Source organism: Pimephales promelas, chromosome 15 (genome assembly GCF_988280905.1).
Source record: "Pimephales promelas chromosome 15, fPimPro1.hap1.1, whole genome shotgun sequence".
Lineage (NCBI taxonomy): Eukaryota > Metazoa > Chordata > Actinopteri > Cypriniformes > Leuciscidae > Pimephales > Pimephales promelas.
This window is the reverse complement of record NC_142783.1, coordinates 21,154,216-21,171,512: the sequence shown is the minus strand read 5'-3', so window position 1 is coordinate 21,171,512 and position 17,297 is coordinate 21,154,216. Positions and strand designations below refer to the sequence as shown.

At 37.9% G+C, this 17,297-nt stretch overlaps 1 protein-coding gene across 2 annotated transcripts; it reads right to left on the bottom strand.

The window, feature by feature from the left end:
- Window positions 1-203: 203 nt before the first annotated feature.
- On the bottom strand, window positions 204-17,044 carry sgms1a (sphingomyelin synthase 1a). Of its 2 annotated transcripts, XM_089120343.1 has the most exons (7): window positions 16,738-17,044; window positions 16,514-16,611; window positions 5,376-6,258; window positions 4,734-4,851; window positions 4,182-4,335; window positions 3,817-3,983; window positions 204-3,233 (listed from the first exon to the last, which is right to left on the bottom strand). In XM_089120343.1, exons 3-7 carry the CDS (start codon window positions 6,014-6,016, stop codon window positions 3,054-3,056), a joined length of 1,260 nt encoding a protein of 419 aa, XP_088976469.1. In that variant the 5' UTR covers window positions 6,017-6,258; window positions 16,514-16,611; window positions 16,738-17,044; the 3' UTR covers window positions 204-3,053. The 2 variants fall into 2 exon arrangements, with proteins under 2 accessions (XP_088976469.1, XP_039512022.2); XM_039656088.2 differs by lacking the exon at window positions 16,514-16,611.
- Window positions 17,045-17,297: the final 253 nt, after the last annotated feature.

The window sequence follows — 17,297 nt, the reverse complement described above, 5'->3', positions numbered from 1 at the left end:
TCTTACCAGAACCAGGACCAAAGGTTCATTTTGCACCAGAGTTCTCCTTTAAATGTCCTAATTTAATCTAGGCTTAATCTAAGCCCCGTCTTTGAAACTGGCCCTAAATTATTTTTTTGAAGTCAGTGTCATGCTACTAACATCTAAAATAAGAGCTGATGCTTGTAGGAAGGAGATGGAAAATGAATTAAATTTAGACCATACAGAATATTAAATGTTTTATTCAATATCTGCTCCACTCCTTTTCTCATATTTAGAGATTGTTTAGCACAAATAACCTGGTTTACATTAGACAAAAAAAGTAATTTGACAATGCTGGATTTATGATTGACAATGAAAAAAGAAACAAAACCACAACAAAAACAACATGCATTTAGAGTCATCATATCACACAGTTCATTTCTCAAGTCATTCAGTTGGCAGTGTAACACAAAGCAATTAATGGTTGAACAATCTGAATTTCACCAATTCTGGATTAAATAAACACGTCATTATTTAGAACTTAAAATCTTTTATAAGCCAACACTGGTTTGAATAACATTTCTATCGTTAAAACAAAAAAACAAAACAAAACAAAGAAAAAACAATTAAATGGCATACTGAATCCATCCATTTCAACATGGTACATGCACTTTGGCCACGTCACACATTCACAGGTCTTATCCCACTGTCAGTTTCATTCGAAAGACAGAGTACAAAACCATCATGTTACTTGGGGGAATAATAAAATAGTGTTTTATCCTGCAGGTTTATTAACGTGCAGGTCACTGAAGTGCAGTGTTTCGAAGAACTGTGTAGCTGGGCATTTTAAAGTGCTTTTGAATTTCCTTCCAGTTTTAAACTGAGGACTGCCACTTATTGTACATTCAAAGACTTTTACAGGTCCGCCTCACCCATCATTCAGTCTACCTTTCACAAATACTTGGTTGTACCTTCAGTTTCTTTTTGGTTCTTGCTCCAAAACATTTACAACACTTCTGTCTTTTTAGTGAGAGACTTGATGATCCTCCCTTTGGCTAGATAGAGGAAGCACTGAGTGTGGAAGCAAACTCCCTCCTCCTGTTACCAAACAAACCACTTTTATGGTTTAAACCACACAAATAGGATAGGTGACAGATGAGCGTGTTGTTGTACAGTGTACAACAATAATATATGCTATTGAAATGTATGTAAAATACCACATCTACACACACTTACATTATTATCTTCATGTGTAATATTGTAAACATTCAGTTTATATGAGTGAATCTTTTCTGTAAAGGAAGACAATCTGACTTTCCTTAATATGAAGTTGGTTTCCAAAGCCTAGCAGTGATTCTCTATGCATTATTTTTAAATCAGAGCATGAGCTCATGGTTAACAATTTAATTTAGTTAACCAAACACACACTGGGGTCATTCGCACACACGTTCTTGCATACATCTGAACCACTTTTATCTTGCTACGTAAACACGCACTACACAGACATCTCTGACCACAATTGCTGCGTTTCGTAAGTTGAAAACAGGTGAACTATTAAAACACCAAAAACACATCCTGTGTGAACAGCCCTTAAGTCGTGAAAAAAATAAAACACTGTTCAAGTTTCGTCAAACGAGCGACCAGATCGAAACACTTCATTTCAAGCTAGTCTCTCCTCTATTTCTTCATTTCTCTTGAATCAGTTTGCTAGAACAATGGTACGGAGAAGAAAGAAAATCTTCAGTAATTAATAATTAGCACAATTATCCAATTAAAACGTTAGGAAGTGTGCTTCTGTGTTGATTTGAAGGATTGTTGTAATGTGAAAGGCAGAACTGAACTCCCACATTCATAGCTTCTATAAAAACATACCACCCCGGGTCAATCAAAACATTCGGACAAACAACATTGTGGGTTAACACATTATGTAAATGTACATTGTGGATGTATGGATGCATGTGTATGAGCAGTGTTGTGCCTTAATGCGTTAATTGAACGATAGTTCATGAACTTGTTCATATTTTGGGCGAACGTGAACTGAACGTACTGTACTGCCTGATGAACGTTACCGTGAACGCGTTCATTCTGGTGTCAGTGAACGCACGCTCTCTTAGTTTAACTTTGTTCAATAGGGTGCCAGATTTCTATAGAGCCTTCCAGACCAAACCCGGCTTCAACACACATAAACAGGCCTTAATATGTAGCAGAAAAACACCCAATCTGGCAACACAAGCCACCAGTGTCGCACCTAGGCCGCCGCATGCGTCATCAAGACAAGAAGCAGCATGTAGTCAAGCAAGCATCGAGGAGGCGTCGAATTGTATGATCAGTTTTAAGACAAGGTTGGTGAGGATGGGAAAAATCTTAAATTTCTGTGCATACTTTGCCCGCTGATAATTAGCGAAAATAATTGCTGTAGTGGTTATATATGGGTTGTGGCAATAATTGAAAAAAAATAAATAAAAATAGAACTTGAACTAGTTCATATAGAAAGTGAACTTTCTCAACACTGTGTATGAATGTTTATATGTGTGTATGTATGTGTGTGTGTGTGTGTGTGTGGAAGAAGGCACTATAAAACACTGAAGCTGTACATGTTCCAGCAATCAGGAAGGTACAAATCTAGAAAAGATATTCTATTTGGATGACACTTTCTGTAAAATAACCCTGCAAAATATTTAGAAAAAATTCTTGCTCCAGATTTATTAAAATTATTACAAAAAGATGCTTTTTAAAAAGAAAATCTGTTTCTATAAGTGTTCCAGTTTATTCAATACCGTTTTGGCAGGTAAATTAACCTTAGATTACATATTCTGCGAGGCCAAGTCCAACGAGAGGACAGCAGGAAGGCTCAGTTTTCTATGACACCAAGGCCTGACAGTTCCTAACCATAAAGAGCATCAAATCGAATCCAGTTGTTAGATGCTCTGCTCTACATATACATACCTGCTAGGGACATTGAAATGCTTCGAATACAACAAAATAATCGGTGTATATGCGTCACAGTGCTCAACCAGTTTTGTAGGGTTTGGTGGGAAGAGCAATTTCTGTTTTAGAGTCTCACAGAGCTCCAGCCAATCAGGAGTCAAGGGTCACGACTCACGGGAGTCCAGCTTACTGTACTTAACCCGGGTGCTCATCATCGTTCGCAACAAGAACGGTAGCTGGTAGTTTCGAGGCACAATGCCACGGACGTTACTCTCAAAGTACTGGAATGGGCCGAACCACCACACACGAGAGAACAGGTTTCCAGAGGAATTTTCCTTTAGAGCCTATAGGACAGTGAGAGACATTATGTTAGATTTTGAAATACCACTGTTTTCCAGTTCTTCAGAAATTGAGACGCACAGATGCAGATGAAGGAAGAAAGATACCCATCAATTACAGCAACAGAATCAAAATACTGCCTTGATCAATATATTCAAAGACCATCTCTGTACATTTATCCCAGAATTGTTTTCATAATGTCTTGAAAAAGGTCTATTATATGCAGCGTTGGGGGTAACATTACAAGTAATGCAAGGTAAGTAATCAGATTACTTTTTCCCAAGTAACTAGTGAAGTAATGTATTACTTTTTAATTTAAAACAAAACAGAGTAACTTAATATATATATAATATATATATATACTTTGTACATATATATATATATATATATATTCATTTATATATATTATGTAGATTAATATATATGGAGTGCATAATAAATCAATAAAAGCATTAAAGCTATGAGACATGATTTCTTAATTGAGAACATTATTTTTCAAAAATATTATTAGAAAAATTAAGTGAGCACAAGATGCTTAAATCTGGTAAATCAGCAGAGATTTCAACAGAGTTTCAACTCCAAATTTACCTGCTGATTGGCCATTGTATGGTACCACCAGAAGAGGCGTGTGGTCATGAAGTAGGCCACCACCACGTCGATGGTGTAGTGGTCATGAGCCAACAGGATGCAGAAGATGCCGACAGCACTCAGGCACCAGCAGAGCCAGTGGTACCACCAGAACCTCCGTGGAGAATCTGTCACCCATAAAACATTTGTTAATTCTGCGTATTGGTTTCATAGTGTAGGCAGAAGTAACAAACTCACAGATGTTTCATTGGTTTTATGTATGATAGATGGTGTTATTGCTCTTCATGTCCACTAGATGGAGTTATAAACAAAAACAACATTCAGAAAGAGTTTTTCCATGATTATTTATTAATATGTGTACTCACACTCTTTAATAAAGAGGTATGTAAGTGTCAACATCACTGTGTGCCCACTGTAAAGGTAATCTCCACACAAAGAGTGCGAGCCAGTGATTGACAGGCCACCACCTGCCATCATTTTCATTACTCGCCGTGACTGGGCCTCCCAGTCACCAAAGAGCTACAACACACACACACAAACAAACACATAAGCATATACAAGCAAAAAACATGTATAGATAGACAAACAATTCTTTTCTTGACTATTTCTTCTTTGATTTTAAGGACTAGTTCACAAGTATGAACCTATAAACCAGGCGGTGACCAAAAGTTTCTTTGCTAAAAACATAAAAATGGTTATGTGTTATATCAAGTTATACAAGCTTTGTTATAGGTCACAAAATCGCTGCTGTCCCTCTTAAAGTGCGAATGAGATGTGAGAGCTATGGCAAAGGGCAAGATTTTCGATTTCACATCTATCCACTTTAGATCAACAGTATGGCTATTCTTGACCAGCATTAACCATCATGGTTTAGTTACAGTGTTGAGATAAGAGTCCTGTCATTGTTCAGCAGTTACCTTGGGGGAACACTTGAAGTGCATGCCTGGCACAGGTAATGTTGTAACGTACATGGTCACACATCTGTACAGATACAGAGTTCCCACAATAAAAAAGAACCGGCGACCGATTATAGCCCTGCAAACAGAGAGAAATCAGATACAGTCAGAGAAAATACCAGCTAGAGAAGGATCATAGGATTGGCCACATGGTTTAAGGATGTCAATGCTAAAGAAAACATTCTTGATTATTTAGTAGTCACAACAGGAGTTAAATTATTTTGACTCAGCTGCTCAGGAGATGACGCCATGAGTTAGGTTAGGATTAGGCATTTAGTTGTGATGGTTAAGGTTAGGGGGCTTGCTGGGGGTTTCATTATATCAATAAATGTCCTAGCAAAGATAGCCATAAAGATGACTGGAAAAGTCATGTAGGTTCAAGGGCTAAAAAGAGTGGGATCCAAAAAAAAAAACATGTAATCATGTAATTATTTTAACTGCAATTTTTATAATTATTTTAGTTACTTTTCTTATGAACATATACTAGAACTGTCCATAGATTAAAATAAGAATATTTAGAACATTAGAATATTAATGTGGACATTGCAGGTCCTTGGAATCAAAGAGGTTGAAAACCACTAGTGTAATGAGTAAGGAACCAACCTGTGTTTAAGCAGAAGCCACTGTGCAAACCACAGTCCCACGAGCAGCATGCCATTGATCTCACAGATGGAAAATGCCCACTCCACGCGATCAAACAGATCAAAGAATTTATCTGGCAGGGGCGGGGACTCTTCCTTAGGTGGGACGCGTTCATGCACCACTGAGATCACAACTGTTGTTGTGAGGAAGCAACACAGTGCGTACAGGAAGGCCACACCTGTTTTGGACCACTCCGTGGGATACGGCGTTCGCTCCTGCTCAGGCAGAGGTGGAATCAAGATACGAACTGCATTAGAGTGCAAGCTGTTCTTTGAAAAGCCATTGAGGATCTTGCCGTTGCTAACACTGCCGTTGACAAGGGCGCCGCTGACGTGTCCGTTGGCATGGTGACTGTTTTCATGGTTGTTGCTCTTGTGTGTCTTCATGTGGCTGGTGAAGCGCAATGTCTCTATGCGCTCCAAAAGTTGTCGACCACCGTCCCCGGTGACCAAGGACAAAGGCGAGGCATTAAAGTCTTCCTCAGCGAGTTGCAAGAGGGCAGGGCCGTCCTTGTTCCGCAACGCATCCGTGTACTCCTGCATGCCCTCATCTGTCAGCCAATCGGAGACATCACTGGCTGTCCACAGCCTCACCTCCTTCATGTCTGGGTGAGAGAGAGTAGGGGGCTGTTTCAGGGGCTGGGGAGGGGAGTTAAGCCCACACTTAGCAGTTTGGTGCCCCGACAGCAGTCATAGCGTCTCTGGGACATTGGAAGAGAGTAGCTGGGAGGTACAGTTTTTCACCCCCTCCACCTCTGTGGTGATAAACTCAGTAATGGCAAACTCTGACAAATTTCGTAGTCTCAAGGGTGCTGAATCCCTTCAGTGTGCACCAATGTATGGCCCTGAAAAAGAAAAGCACATTCGAGTAGGTTAACAGACTGTGACGTATACTGGAAAAGCAATTATCTGCCATAGCAGTATATCAGTAATAAAAAAAAAAACATAATATGTGCTGCGAATTATGTAGACATTTGTCTGTGTATATAGCAGGCATCCTGTTCACCAGTTTTGCCCAACGACAGTAATTGTGGCATAGAATGGGGGGGGGGGGGGGGATAAATAAATAAAACTTCATTCCTCCAGTCTTTGGTCCCACAATCCTTTAAAATCATTAAAATATTGTGATCTGGAGCTCAATGAACATTTCTTAATATTATAAATGTTGAAAACAGTTGAGCGGCTTAATATTATTGTGGAAACCTTATTTTCAGGATTCTTTGATAAACAGAAAGATCCAAATGATAGCATTTATTTGAAATATAGTAACACTAAAAATGTCATTTAATGCATCCATGATAAATTAAAGTAATACTTTTTAAAAAAATGTATACATATGTAAATATTTTACAAATATTCTGTTTGAATACTTAAAACCAATAGTTCATAATGATTCATGGGATGTGTCATTCCTTGAAAAAAAAAAAAAAATCTCATACATTAAGTGTAGCTAATTTTAGAGCTGTACAAATTTTTTATAAAAATTTATATTTCAGTTTTAACTATGTATGTACCATATGTTGATGACACAGCTAGATATTATTACTTGTTACACAACAATTCGCCACACACCACCTGAATGTTCTGGTATGAGGATAATGACTTCTACTTGCCAAGCTATAACTTGTATTTGTGTGTAATTGAGCATAAACAATACAAGAGCAAACAAACTTAGATCAACAGTCTGGCTATTCTTGATCTTGACCAGTATTAACCATCATTGAGAGAGATTGAGAGATTGAGAGATTGAGAGAGAGAGAGAGAGAGAGAGAGAGAGAGAGAGAGAGAGAGAGAGAGAGAGATTAAAAGTCTCTGACTCAACATTATGTCTGGAAGACCTTTGGTTATTAAATCAGCTTGGGGAAACACACACACACACACACACACACACACACACACACACACACACACACACACACACACAAAGAATAACCAGTCAGCATTAAGAAACAACAACAACAACAAGAAGTAAATAGCAACTTGGAAATGATGCCAAATAACCACAGGACATTTGTCAGATGACTAGCCAACCATTAGCTTTTATCCTTTTAGCAGCAATTGAACTGACCTGTGGGTAAAAGCTGATTTAGGGTTTCATTTTCCACAGCATGCACTCTTGTTTTATTCTAAAATGATGTTTTTTTTTCATTTTTTTGTGTTCTCTAAACCTTATAATGTTGCAAAACGGGTTCTGCCAGATTCATCAGCTCATATTGTTTCCTTATTTTTGTGATGCACATTAACAGTGCTAAAACACTTCCTTCTTGAAATATCTTTTTGCATGTTAAAAGTTACATTTTAACTGAGGCTGTTAAACTTCAACACAACCTTGTTAAATAACAAGAAGACTAATTGCAGGCTATTGGTATAATTATTTTAAACTAAAAAATTAGAGCAACTTGAGCAAGTTTAACTCTGTTACATAAACATTATTAAAGGGCACATGCACTTTTTCAAGTTGATTGTACTGAAATGTGAAACAGATCAAATGAGCTTTTGCATGACTGAATAAACAGTCGAAACGTACAGGCTTTTCATTCGCGTATAGCTGCAGTTTTGATAACCTCTCATTTCCCATCATCTTAAAACAAACATGGCCTCTCAACACACCTGGCTCAGTTCCTATTCACAAAAGGTGGCAAATATTTACAGAACACACATACAAGGACACAACTCCTTTCATATGCATCTAGACGCAAGCTAGAAAAATGAACAGAAGAGTCATCTGGCATAGAAATCTACATCATTACAATATTGTTCGTTCTTTATTATGCAGTCTGATGGTAAGGTGGAAACAGTCATGCATGTCATTGTTGAAACTTTTGTTTAACACATGAAATTTATGCAAACACACCTGCTAAATCACAAAAGAATACCTATAGGACTATAGATAGCCAATATCACATAAAGCAAAATATTGGGCCAAACAGCACACAGTGATGTCTTTACTAACTGCAGTTAGTCATGCAGCAGTACACACACACACACACACACACACACACACACACACACACACACACACACACACACACACACACACACACACACACACACACACACACACACACACACACACACACACACACACACACACACACACACACACACACACACACACACACACACACACACACACACACACACACACACACACACTTGTGCAGGTCAGAACACAAAAAGGACACCTAACCACTATTGTTAGAAGACAGTTCTTTTGAAGTCACAGCACTAATAAATAGCTTATTTGCCTTTATTCAGAGTAAGTGCACTAGCCGGATATAAAGATTTGTTTACAACTGGACAATTTGGTTAATATTTACATTTTACAAGCAGTTAAACGCACATAACAGTACAAGTCATTCGTTTGGCAACCCATACGATTCTATCTGTCATTTCTGAATGATAGAACTAATTTTTTGGCATCATAATCTTGGTTTAGTTCAGACTTTTATCATTTAAGTCACATTTAAGAAACAGTGTTTGGTTAGTTGTATAAGGTTTTTGGAGTTCATATGACCATTCAAATTACATGCCGTTATCAGCAAAATTATCTAAAGAAGTCTTACGTATTTCAATACTTTAGGACCTGTTTTACATTTTACTTGTTATCTGAAAACATACTTTTTTTTATTTGTAATCTGTAAACATACATTTAAAAAATTCAAATTTAACAGATGACATAAAATGTGCTTATCTAACTATCTTTCAATTTTTGCCAGAGGGCTCAGTCAAGCCCAACATGTGAATACTGTATACAACATCTTAAGACTCCAAATCAAAGGTCATGCTGTTAAGGAGTAATTTATGGAAGACGCAGGTGTATGAACCACCAGTTGTGCAACCATAATCACTGAGAGATCCTTGAGAGCTGCAGTTTCTCTACTTTCCCACAAGCTCTAGCTCTTGGCAGTGGGAAAGCAAATGTTTCTTTAGAGAAGAAAAGCAAACCATCTACGAGAATCTCTGACTGTGCTTTGCAAGTGTGTGTGTTTGGATTTTTCCATTAGGAGACGTTTTCAGTGTCCATCTCTGTGACTCTATATTGTACAGACTAATTCCTCAGTGCTCCTATACATAAACACCATTTTGGTGCTCTGACCTATCTACAGCTCACATCCTCCTCAGTACTCGTAGACACAGAATCTGCCAAAGATGCTATTTTTGTTGCGTTTATTTCCATTTATGCATTAAGCCAGGGGCAGCTCAGTTCCTGTAGCGCAAGAGACCTGCAGAGTTTAGATTCAATGCTAATTTTAACACACCTGATCCAGCTAATCAAGTCCTTCAGGCTTATTAGAAAACTAATGCTGCCTTTGCATGCTGTTGGAATTATAATAAATTACAAATTTCCCAGTTCAAAACTAGACATGAACACCCTCTCAAGTCGTATTTACCACAGGGAAGCTCAGGGATTCATTTTGATATCCAAGTTCCTTAGTTGAATGGGCCAAACTTTGAACTTAGAGGGGAGAAAGATTGCCGCTGTGACTGCTATTCATTATTAGTTTTCTCCAACAGTGTCATAGCATTGTCAATCTTGTCATTAAAGTAATACATATTTACTTAAATGAATCATTTAAAGCATATTGTATGTTTTATACACAGCAAAAATGGCATTTATTTGACAGAAATTCCAGTATCGACAGCAAGCTATCCATAGCAAGCTGAATATTTAGCGTGGTAAACATTCAGCATGGGAAATGTTAAATGTCAAACACTGGGAAATGTTTTCCCTATAGGTCAAAGAATGGGAAGCTAAATATCATTTTGGCTTTAATAAGATTTCCCCAATCATTAGGCAAGAATAAACCTGGGGTGCTTCTCATTTCTTATTTGTGCATCCTCGTTTCCTTCCCTCGCTTCCTTTCCTTGCGTCTCAGCTCCACCCCCTGTAGGACGCGAGAGAAGGAAGCGAGGAAAGGAAAGGAGGACAGAGGAATCGAATAAAAGCTTTTTTATACATTGGAGTACTTGATCACTCGAGCGTCACTCCACAGTGTCATCAGCAGCGCTAAAAGGATCTGCCCTATGTTGTTGAAGTTTGGTTATTTAATAAATTCATAATAAATAATAATAAAGATAGGCTATACTGTTGAAATATCTGAGATGTGTGGTTTATATAAACTGCAAAGGTAAAGTATAAATTAAAATGATTGTGACCGATGTGAAGGGGGAGGAGAATTGACACGTGCGTCACGTTTAGTCAACATAACAGTTCCGCGTAGGATGCACCTGTGTATCCTCGCTTATGACTCCTCAGGAAGCCTCCTATCTCCTCGATCCTCGACTCCTCACGGTGCAATTAGAGAATTGAGATGTCCTTCAAGATGGCTGAGCTCGATCGGTTTCCGGGTCATAGGAGGGAGGACGGAGGAGCGAGGAGACGAGGAGGGATATTGAGAAGCACCCCTGGTGTCCTCCATGATTCCAGGTCTTCCCGACGGAAAGTAGGAAGTAAGGAATTTCAGAAAGCATGTGAAGGCAGCATGTTTGAGCAGGGTTGGAACGAAACTCTATAGGGCTGTGTTCCCTTGGAATCAAACCCATGGCCTTAACATTGCTAGCACCATGCTCCACCAAATATAGGCTACAGGAATGCAACTTAAACAGCTGATGCCAGTGGGACTTTTGTTTTCTACTCTATTTATAAGAAGAGAGAAAGCTATTTATTTGTGATGGTAGTTATAGAGACCGTTTGCCCAGAAGTTATTATTTAGTCATCATTTGACATCACTCATCCACATGTTATTTAAAACCTGTATGACTTTCTTTCTTCTGTGGAATAGAAAAGAAGATATTCTGAAGAGGGGAAGGTGAACTTCATTGACTTTCATTGTATAGACGACAAACAATGACATTTTATCTTTTGTTTTCCATAGAAGAATGGGGTATGAGATATACACACACCTATATTCATATACATATATTTGCCAAGTGCCTCTTTAAAGTCATTATTGTGTTAAATGAGAAAATCAGCTTAGAGAAAAAGTAGCTTTAGAATTTGTATTACTATTTGATTCATCATATAATTTATTACACACACAGACACACAGACACTTGGATTAAATGGCCATGAGGGTGAGTAAATGATTACATAATCTGAACTAAACGTTTTAATTAATAAATATGGAAATTATGAAAAAAAAAAAAAGATACACAAATTGTCTTTTTTTCCGGTTGGAACCATAAATGGACATCCGTAAACACTCTCAGATAATTGGACAATGAATCGATTACAACTACAAAAATAGGCTAAAATGTGTTAAAAAACTACAAACATGGTGGATGTGTGAGTCCAACAGTTAAGAAAAGAGGTTTGAGAGTGATTAATATTCAGTGTCTACCCTAACGAAAAGATATGTATTCAAAATTATCCACATTGTATTTCATCAGCCCCAGCTTTGTGAACTGCAACCCACTTCGTGTATATACAGACAGGAGCCATCTTTTGGAAAACAGTCTCGACAAGCCGAACCATAAACGCCGTTCATACAGTTCGGAAGTTTGCTGAAGTTCAGCTCACTTGGCACATCGTTCGTGGTTCGACTATTGAGACTGTTTTCCAAAGACGGCTTCTGCCTGTATACACAAAGTGGACTTTTTATAAAGTATCTTCTTATTAAACGGTCTGTACACTTACAAAGTTCTCAATGCTTCGTTTTGCATGGAGGGACCCTCATTATGTTACCGTGTTAGTGTGTGGCTATTTTGAGCCTTGTAAGGGGTATTAACTAGCGATTTCTTTTTAATTATTATATGCCCCCATATACTAGTGTTATAATCTAAACAGTTTTCAGAGATAAAACCCTTTATTCAATTATCATGAAAACAAATCTCAGGGAACAGGTTGACTAGGTACCAATGTTTTATTAGACCAAAGGTTCATTTTGTGCTGGAGTTCTCCTTTAAAATGCAGATTAATTCAGAAACTAAACACCAATGTGTGTTGCTCGGAGACAGAAAACAGTTCTGCTCTGGTGTAGGCTAATATTAAAAATGTTATTAAACATTATATATATATAATATTATATAGTATAAAATGTATGCATAGTAGCATAGTATATAATATTAAAACGCATTATTTATCCCCATAACTGATTAATTCAATTAAATCTTTATACAAACAAGATTACTCCTGTCCTAACCCAGCAATATAGATTACTATTTGCGTGGTGGACTATGCATACACACAATCTTTGGTATTTCTTCAAAGAAAAAGTTTTATAAATCTCCATAAGTTGTCCATTGATATTGTCCACAAGACTGTTGAAGGTCTTTTCATTCCCACACCCCGCCTGTGTGTGTGTTTGTGTGTGTGTGGATAATGAGAAGGAGCATCTGCTATTTTCAAAATACAGTCCCTTATTTTCTTATAAAGAAATACAAAGTAACTGCTGTTATGCAAAGCATGTACTCCTCCTTTCGTGCGACCTTGACCATGTCCTCGTCCATCCCAGCTCCTCTAAACACCTGCGGCTCTAAGCAAACTCCCATAACCTCAGCTCTACCTGCTTTGCATTTGCATTTTTAAAAGTTTCAATCAATTAGGCAGGCCTAATCTTATTTGTATGCAATTCTCATAACCATCCTCTAAGCAGGAACTATCTGACCTCCACATAACTTGAACATTTATGCCACAGAAAGCACAAATCCTCCCCAGAGGTCACACATTCCCATTTTAGTAACTCAACCACAACGTACTTCCTCAAATTAATTTCCTGGCAACACATTTTTAAATTTCTCTTCCTTATTTTCTGCCTTAAAAACAAACAAAAATACAACCAGAAACAGCAATGTATAGAAAACCCTGGCAGTTGAACACACACATCCATAAACAGCATATAAGAATATAATAGTATAATCTTACAAATTACAAGAACACTATGCTACAAACAGAGTGGTATTGAGGGCATTCGGGTCTCCCAAAACATGCTTTACAGTTGTTATTACCTCATTATACTCACTCTGTGCCTTCACATTTTGTTAATAAGACCTAATTCTGATATTTAACCTTGAGTAATTGTGTATTTTTTATGCATGTTATGAAGCGAAGTGTGTAATCAGTGCATTAACTGGTTGAAAACACAGCTGGAATACTCCAGAGTCTTGCACTTAAAACCACATCAAAACACCACCTGCCTTCTAAACGCACTTATGAAGCTTGTCTAACATTCATACAAACATGATGGCGAGGTATTGCAAACCGCAGTTGGTTTTCATAGCTTTCGAAGAGTAAATGGGCTGTTCACACATGGCAGTTTTGGTTCGATTAAAATGGTGCTGTTCATTTGATTAAGTGTGAATGCTGCCATCTGAACCCTGGTGAACACCGAGACCGCTGAAATAATCTCGTTCCACTTCCAAATGAACTTTGGTGCGGTTCGACAGAAACATGAACACAGCATGGATCAAAGACATCTAAACGAACCAAAAAAAAGCATACCTGTTTTTCACATTCGTAGCTACATTGCCCAATACAGTTTGGTACAGACATGCAGTCCGTGAGGATGTTAACGGTGGGTCCTCAAAGGCAGGAAATCCAAACATTCTCTAATCATCCATCAACCTCAAATATGGCTTATTATTTGAAACATGCAAGTAACAGAAACTTAACATGACTGCTTCCTCTAAGTTAACCTAGATAAATGTGGTGAGAGGGGAATAGGCTATATTTCACACCTACACTTAACAGACAGAAAAAGAGAAACAAACAGATTACTACAAGACAACCTCCCACTTACCTATGATCTGTAACAAAGGGGACCTACTAATGTCTCCTAGGATAAGGTGTCTCCTCACTGAGCCCACCCATTAAAAAAAAAAAAACTGTCCCGGGCCCAATGATTTTGAGGGATGGCACTGCTTGTGAATGTTGTTATTAACCTCCTTGGGATATTGATGATAAAAATATAGACCTCTTCCTATAATTAGACTGTATGACACTTCACTTTAAGTAGGACACATTGTATGAAGTAACAGGAACAAGATAATGTGTGCGAGTAAAAAAATTAAAAACAGAGAGATAGAAAGAAAAAGAAAGCACTGGAAAAACTGAAAGAGAAAGGGTGTAGTAAGAAAGAAACTGAAGAGACATGTCACAAAGACTCCACATCCTTATATTGCAATTTGCAAAACCAGATGAATCACTGGTTTTAATCTTACATCACATCTAACTTGTTTAAGATTACATGGATACATAAAATAACATATCACCAGCAAAATTCATGGGTGGAATAAACATATGGAAGGACTTTTACTTTCTGACCCCTGGACTTTACACGTCTGCTCACCAGAGACCAGTGATTCATATCTTCCTTTATACATTTAGGCCTATGTGTGAAACATGTTGCTATCTCCCTCTTTCCTGCTCTCATTTCCAGTATTTAGAAACACATTTTTCTCACTATGGCTTCCATGATGTGGCCCAGTTTCAAGTCATTCCTTAGTCTCTTTAGACTGAAACAATCTGTTACCTTGGGTCTCAAACTAACAGAACTATGGCCAACTCAACAAAACGGAAAACAGCTGACACTAGATTTTATTCAGCTTTCCCTCCATGCCCTATAAAAAGATCAGGCAATTGTTTTAACTCTTCTCTCTTACTATTTTTAGGTCAAACCGTTCGTGTCTATTAGTCATATAATGGAGGTCTATGAGGTGCATGCTGTTTGAGGTGGTGGTGACCATAGACCTACATTGATAGACAAGAACTAAAAATAAAAGACTAAAAATATCAAAACTGAAACTACTGCGGAAACAAATAGACCTACATCTTGAATGCCCTTGAGGTAAGCTAAAACATACCAAATATTTTAAAGTGAACTATCCTTTTAAGGTCATGTGATTTTACAGCATTATGACGGGTCAATACTCTCTTCCAAGATATTCTCCATATACTGTAAAGCAAAAAGAACAAGGTCAAAGTCCTCATTGCTTTCAGTACATAAATTATCAACTGTGAGGACGCAGGAGTAGTTTTACAGCTCTAGTGGACAAATATTAATAAATCAGTAGAAAAATCAAGAGACATGTAAGAGCCATCAGGCATCACTGATGTATGTGTATCACTCATGTGTCTCTGAATGGATTCAGAGAGAGTGCAAAAAAACTAACTGGATTTCAGGTACAAATGATATTTTTCCTGCCACCATTTAAACAGACCAGAAGACTTTACCACAAAATTAATACTTAATTAACTCACCCTCATGTTGTTAAAAAAAACCAAATTACTGTTTTCCATGGAGCACAAAAAGAGAAGTTATATTAGCCATAATTCATTTTAGTTCATGGAAAAGATGGAAAATAAGTGAATGGTTTTCTAAAACATCTCCCTTTTTTAGTGCACGAAAAAACAGGAAGAAGGAAAGTCATACAGGTTTGGAACAATGTTGGAGCATAGGCCTGATGCTTGAAACCACCCAAAGGAGGTCATAAAAACAGTGAAATATCATTTTAAATATATATATTAACTTTTTTATAAACAAAAATTAGGGGACAGAAGCCTTGTTCAGATTGTTAACCTATTCAAAATATGATTGTTGGGCATATCTGATTTAGCAAGTGTGAAAGGCAATAGTAATATTAACAATAATAAATAAAAAAATTCACATGAAATCCGAAAGCCATTTCAAGCAACATTTTATATGTAACATTAGTTTGAAATCGTATTAAAGTAAGTAGTCCCTAGTAGGGAGGGACTCCAAAAACCATTTGACTTGAGCGAGCGAGGCGAAAATAACAGAGTGAAAGTCTGAGTCACTGGATACTTCCCACACTAAATTTCATTTTTGGGTAAACGATACCTTAATCGTTTGGTGGCATAGTTGGCAAAAATTGTAATTTGGACATAAATCGGACTAAGTTGCGTAAACAACCACAAACAACCTCAGTCTCTTAACTATCACCCTTTCTCACGCCACACTCGACAGCACGTCACTGAGTCATTGTGATTATTTTTGCGGTTATGTTTAACTATTGCGTCTGGCGCGTTATGGTTGATTATTACAAAACGAAATCACCAACAAATATTCTTTGCACTATTGTTGCGAGGCAAGTGCTAGCATTTCCTGCCCGGTGTGTCGTGTCATAACACATCTTTACCTTCGGAATCGGTAGAGCTGGTCCAGATGACTAGGCAAGCGATTAAAGAGAGATTACACAGCAAAGGATCACTCGACCCTAGAGGAAAATAAATCCCCCTAGTCCACAGTGGGGGGGTTATTATTTACATATAGAGGACTAGTTGACGTCAACATACAAGAAACGTGTTCTTAAAAAGGCCCTAGAGAACTTAGAGATCAACAGCTCAGTTCAGTCGAACTCACCGTGTTGGTTTTTCTTCTTTTTTTCCCAAAGGAGACTTGTAGCTGGTCCGATCCTGAGCGGGGGCGATCCAACGCGATCGCGAACCAGGCCAAAACAACACGCCTCTCCTGACAATCCCGCTTTCGCGTAATATATCCCTGTCAGAAGTGGGTAGATGTGTTGTGATGGGGCTAGTGGTGGTTTTGGCCGAGTGTACGAAGCTGGAGACGTGCACGTCAGTGGGCGGATTGCTAAAAAATCGCTCGGTGCTGCGTAAAAGAAAAAAGGAGGAGGGAGGGGGATCCCGTCTTCTTCCACTGTTTGTGACGTGGTACTATGTGGTAACGCCCCGCCCCCTCTCCGAGGTCCAACCAGAATGTAACACTGGATTTACATTCACAAGTGAAGTCGATATTGGCCACCTTATTTTCCGTGGCAAAATAGTTTAAATAGAATTACATTTAGTTATATTTTTTGTATGTGTCTAGTTGTTATACAGACGCCAATAGTCATACAAGGCTAGCTGTTTTCACTTTGATTTAAGTTGATTTACAACTTATTACAACTTTATGAAGCGGTT

What these genes read in the sequence shown, in the direction of transcription:
- sgms1a (XM_089120343.1), bottom strand. Translation starts at nt 6,016, where the DNA reads ATGAAGGAGGTGAGGCTGTGGACAGCCAGTGATGTCTCCGATTGGCTG. An exon ending in TGGCTTCTGCTTAAACACAG is followed by an intron (nt 4,852 to 5,375) that starts GTTGGTTCCTTA and finishes CTCTGTTTGCAG; the next exon opens with GGCTATAATCGGTCGCCGGT. An exon ending in ATACCTCTTTATTAAAGAGT is followed by an intron (nt 3,984 to 4,181) that starts GTGAGTACACAT and finishes TATGGGTGACAG; the next exon opens with ATTCTCCACGGAGGTTCTGG.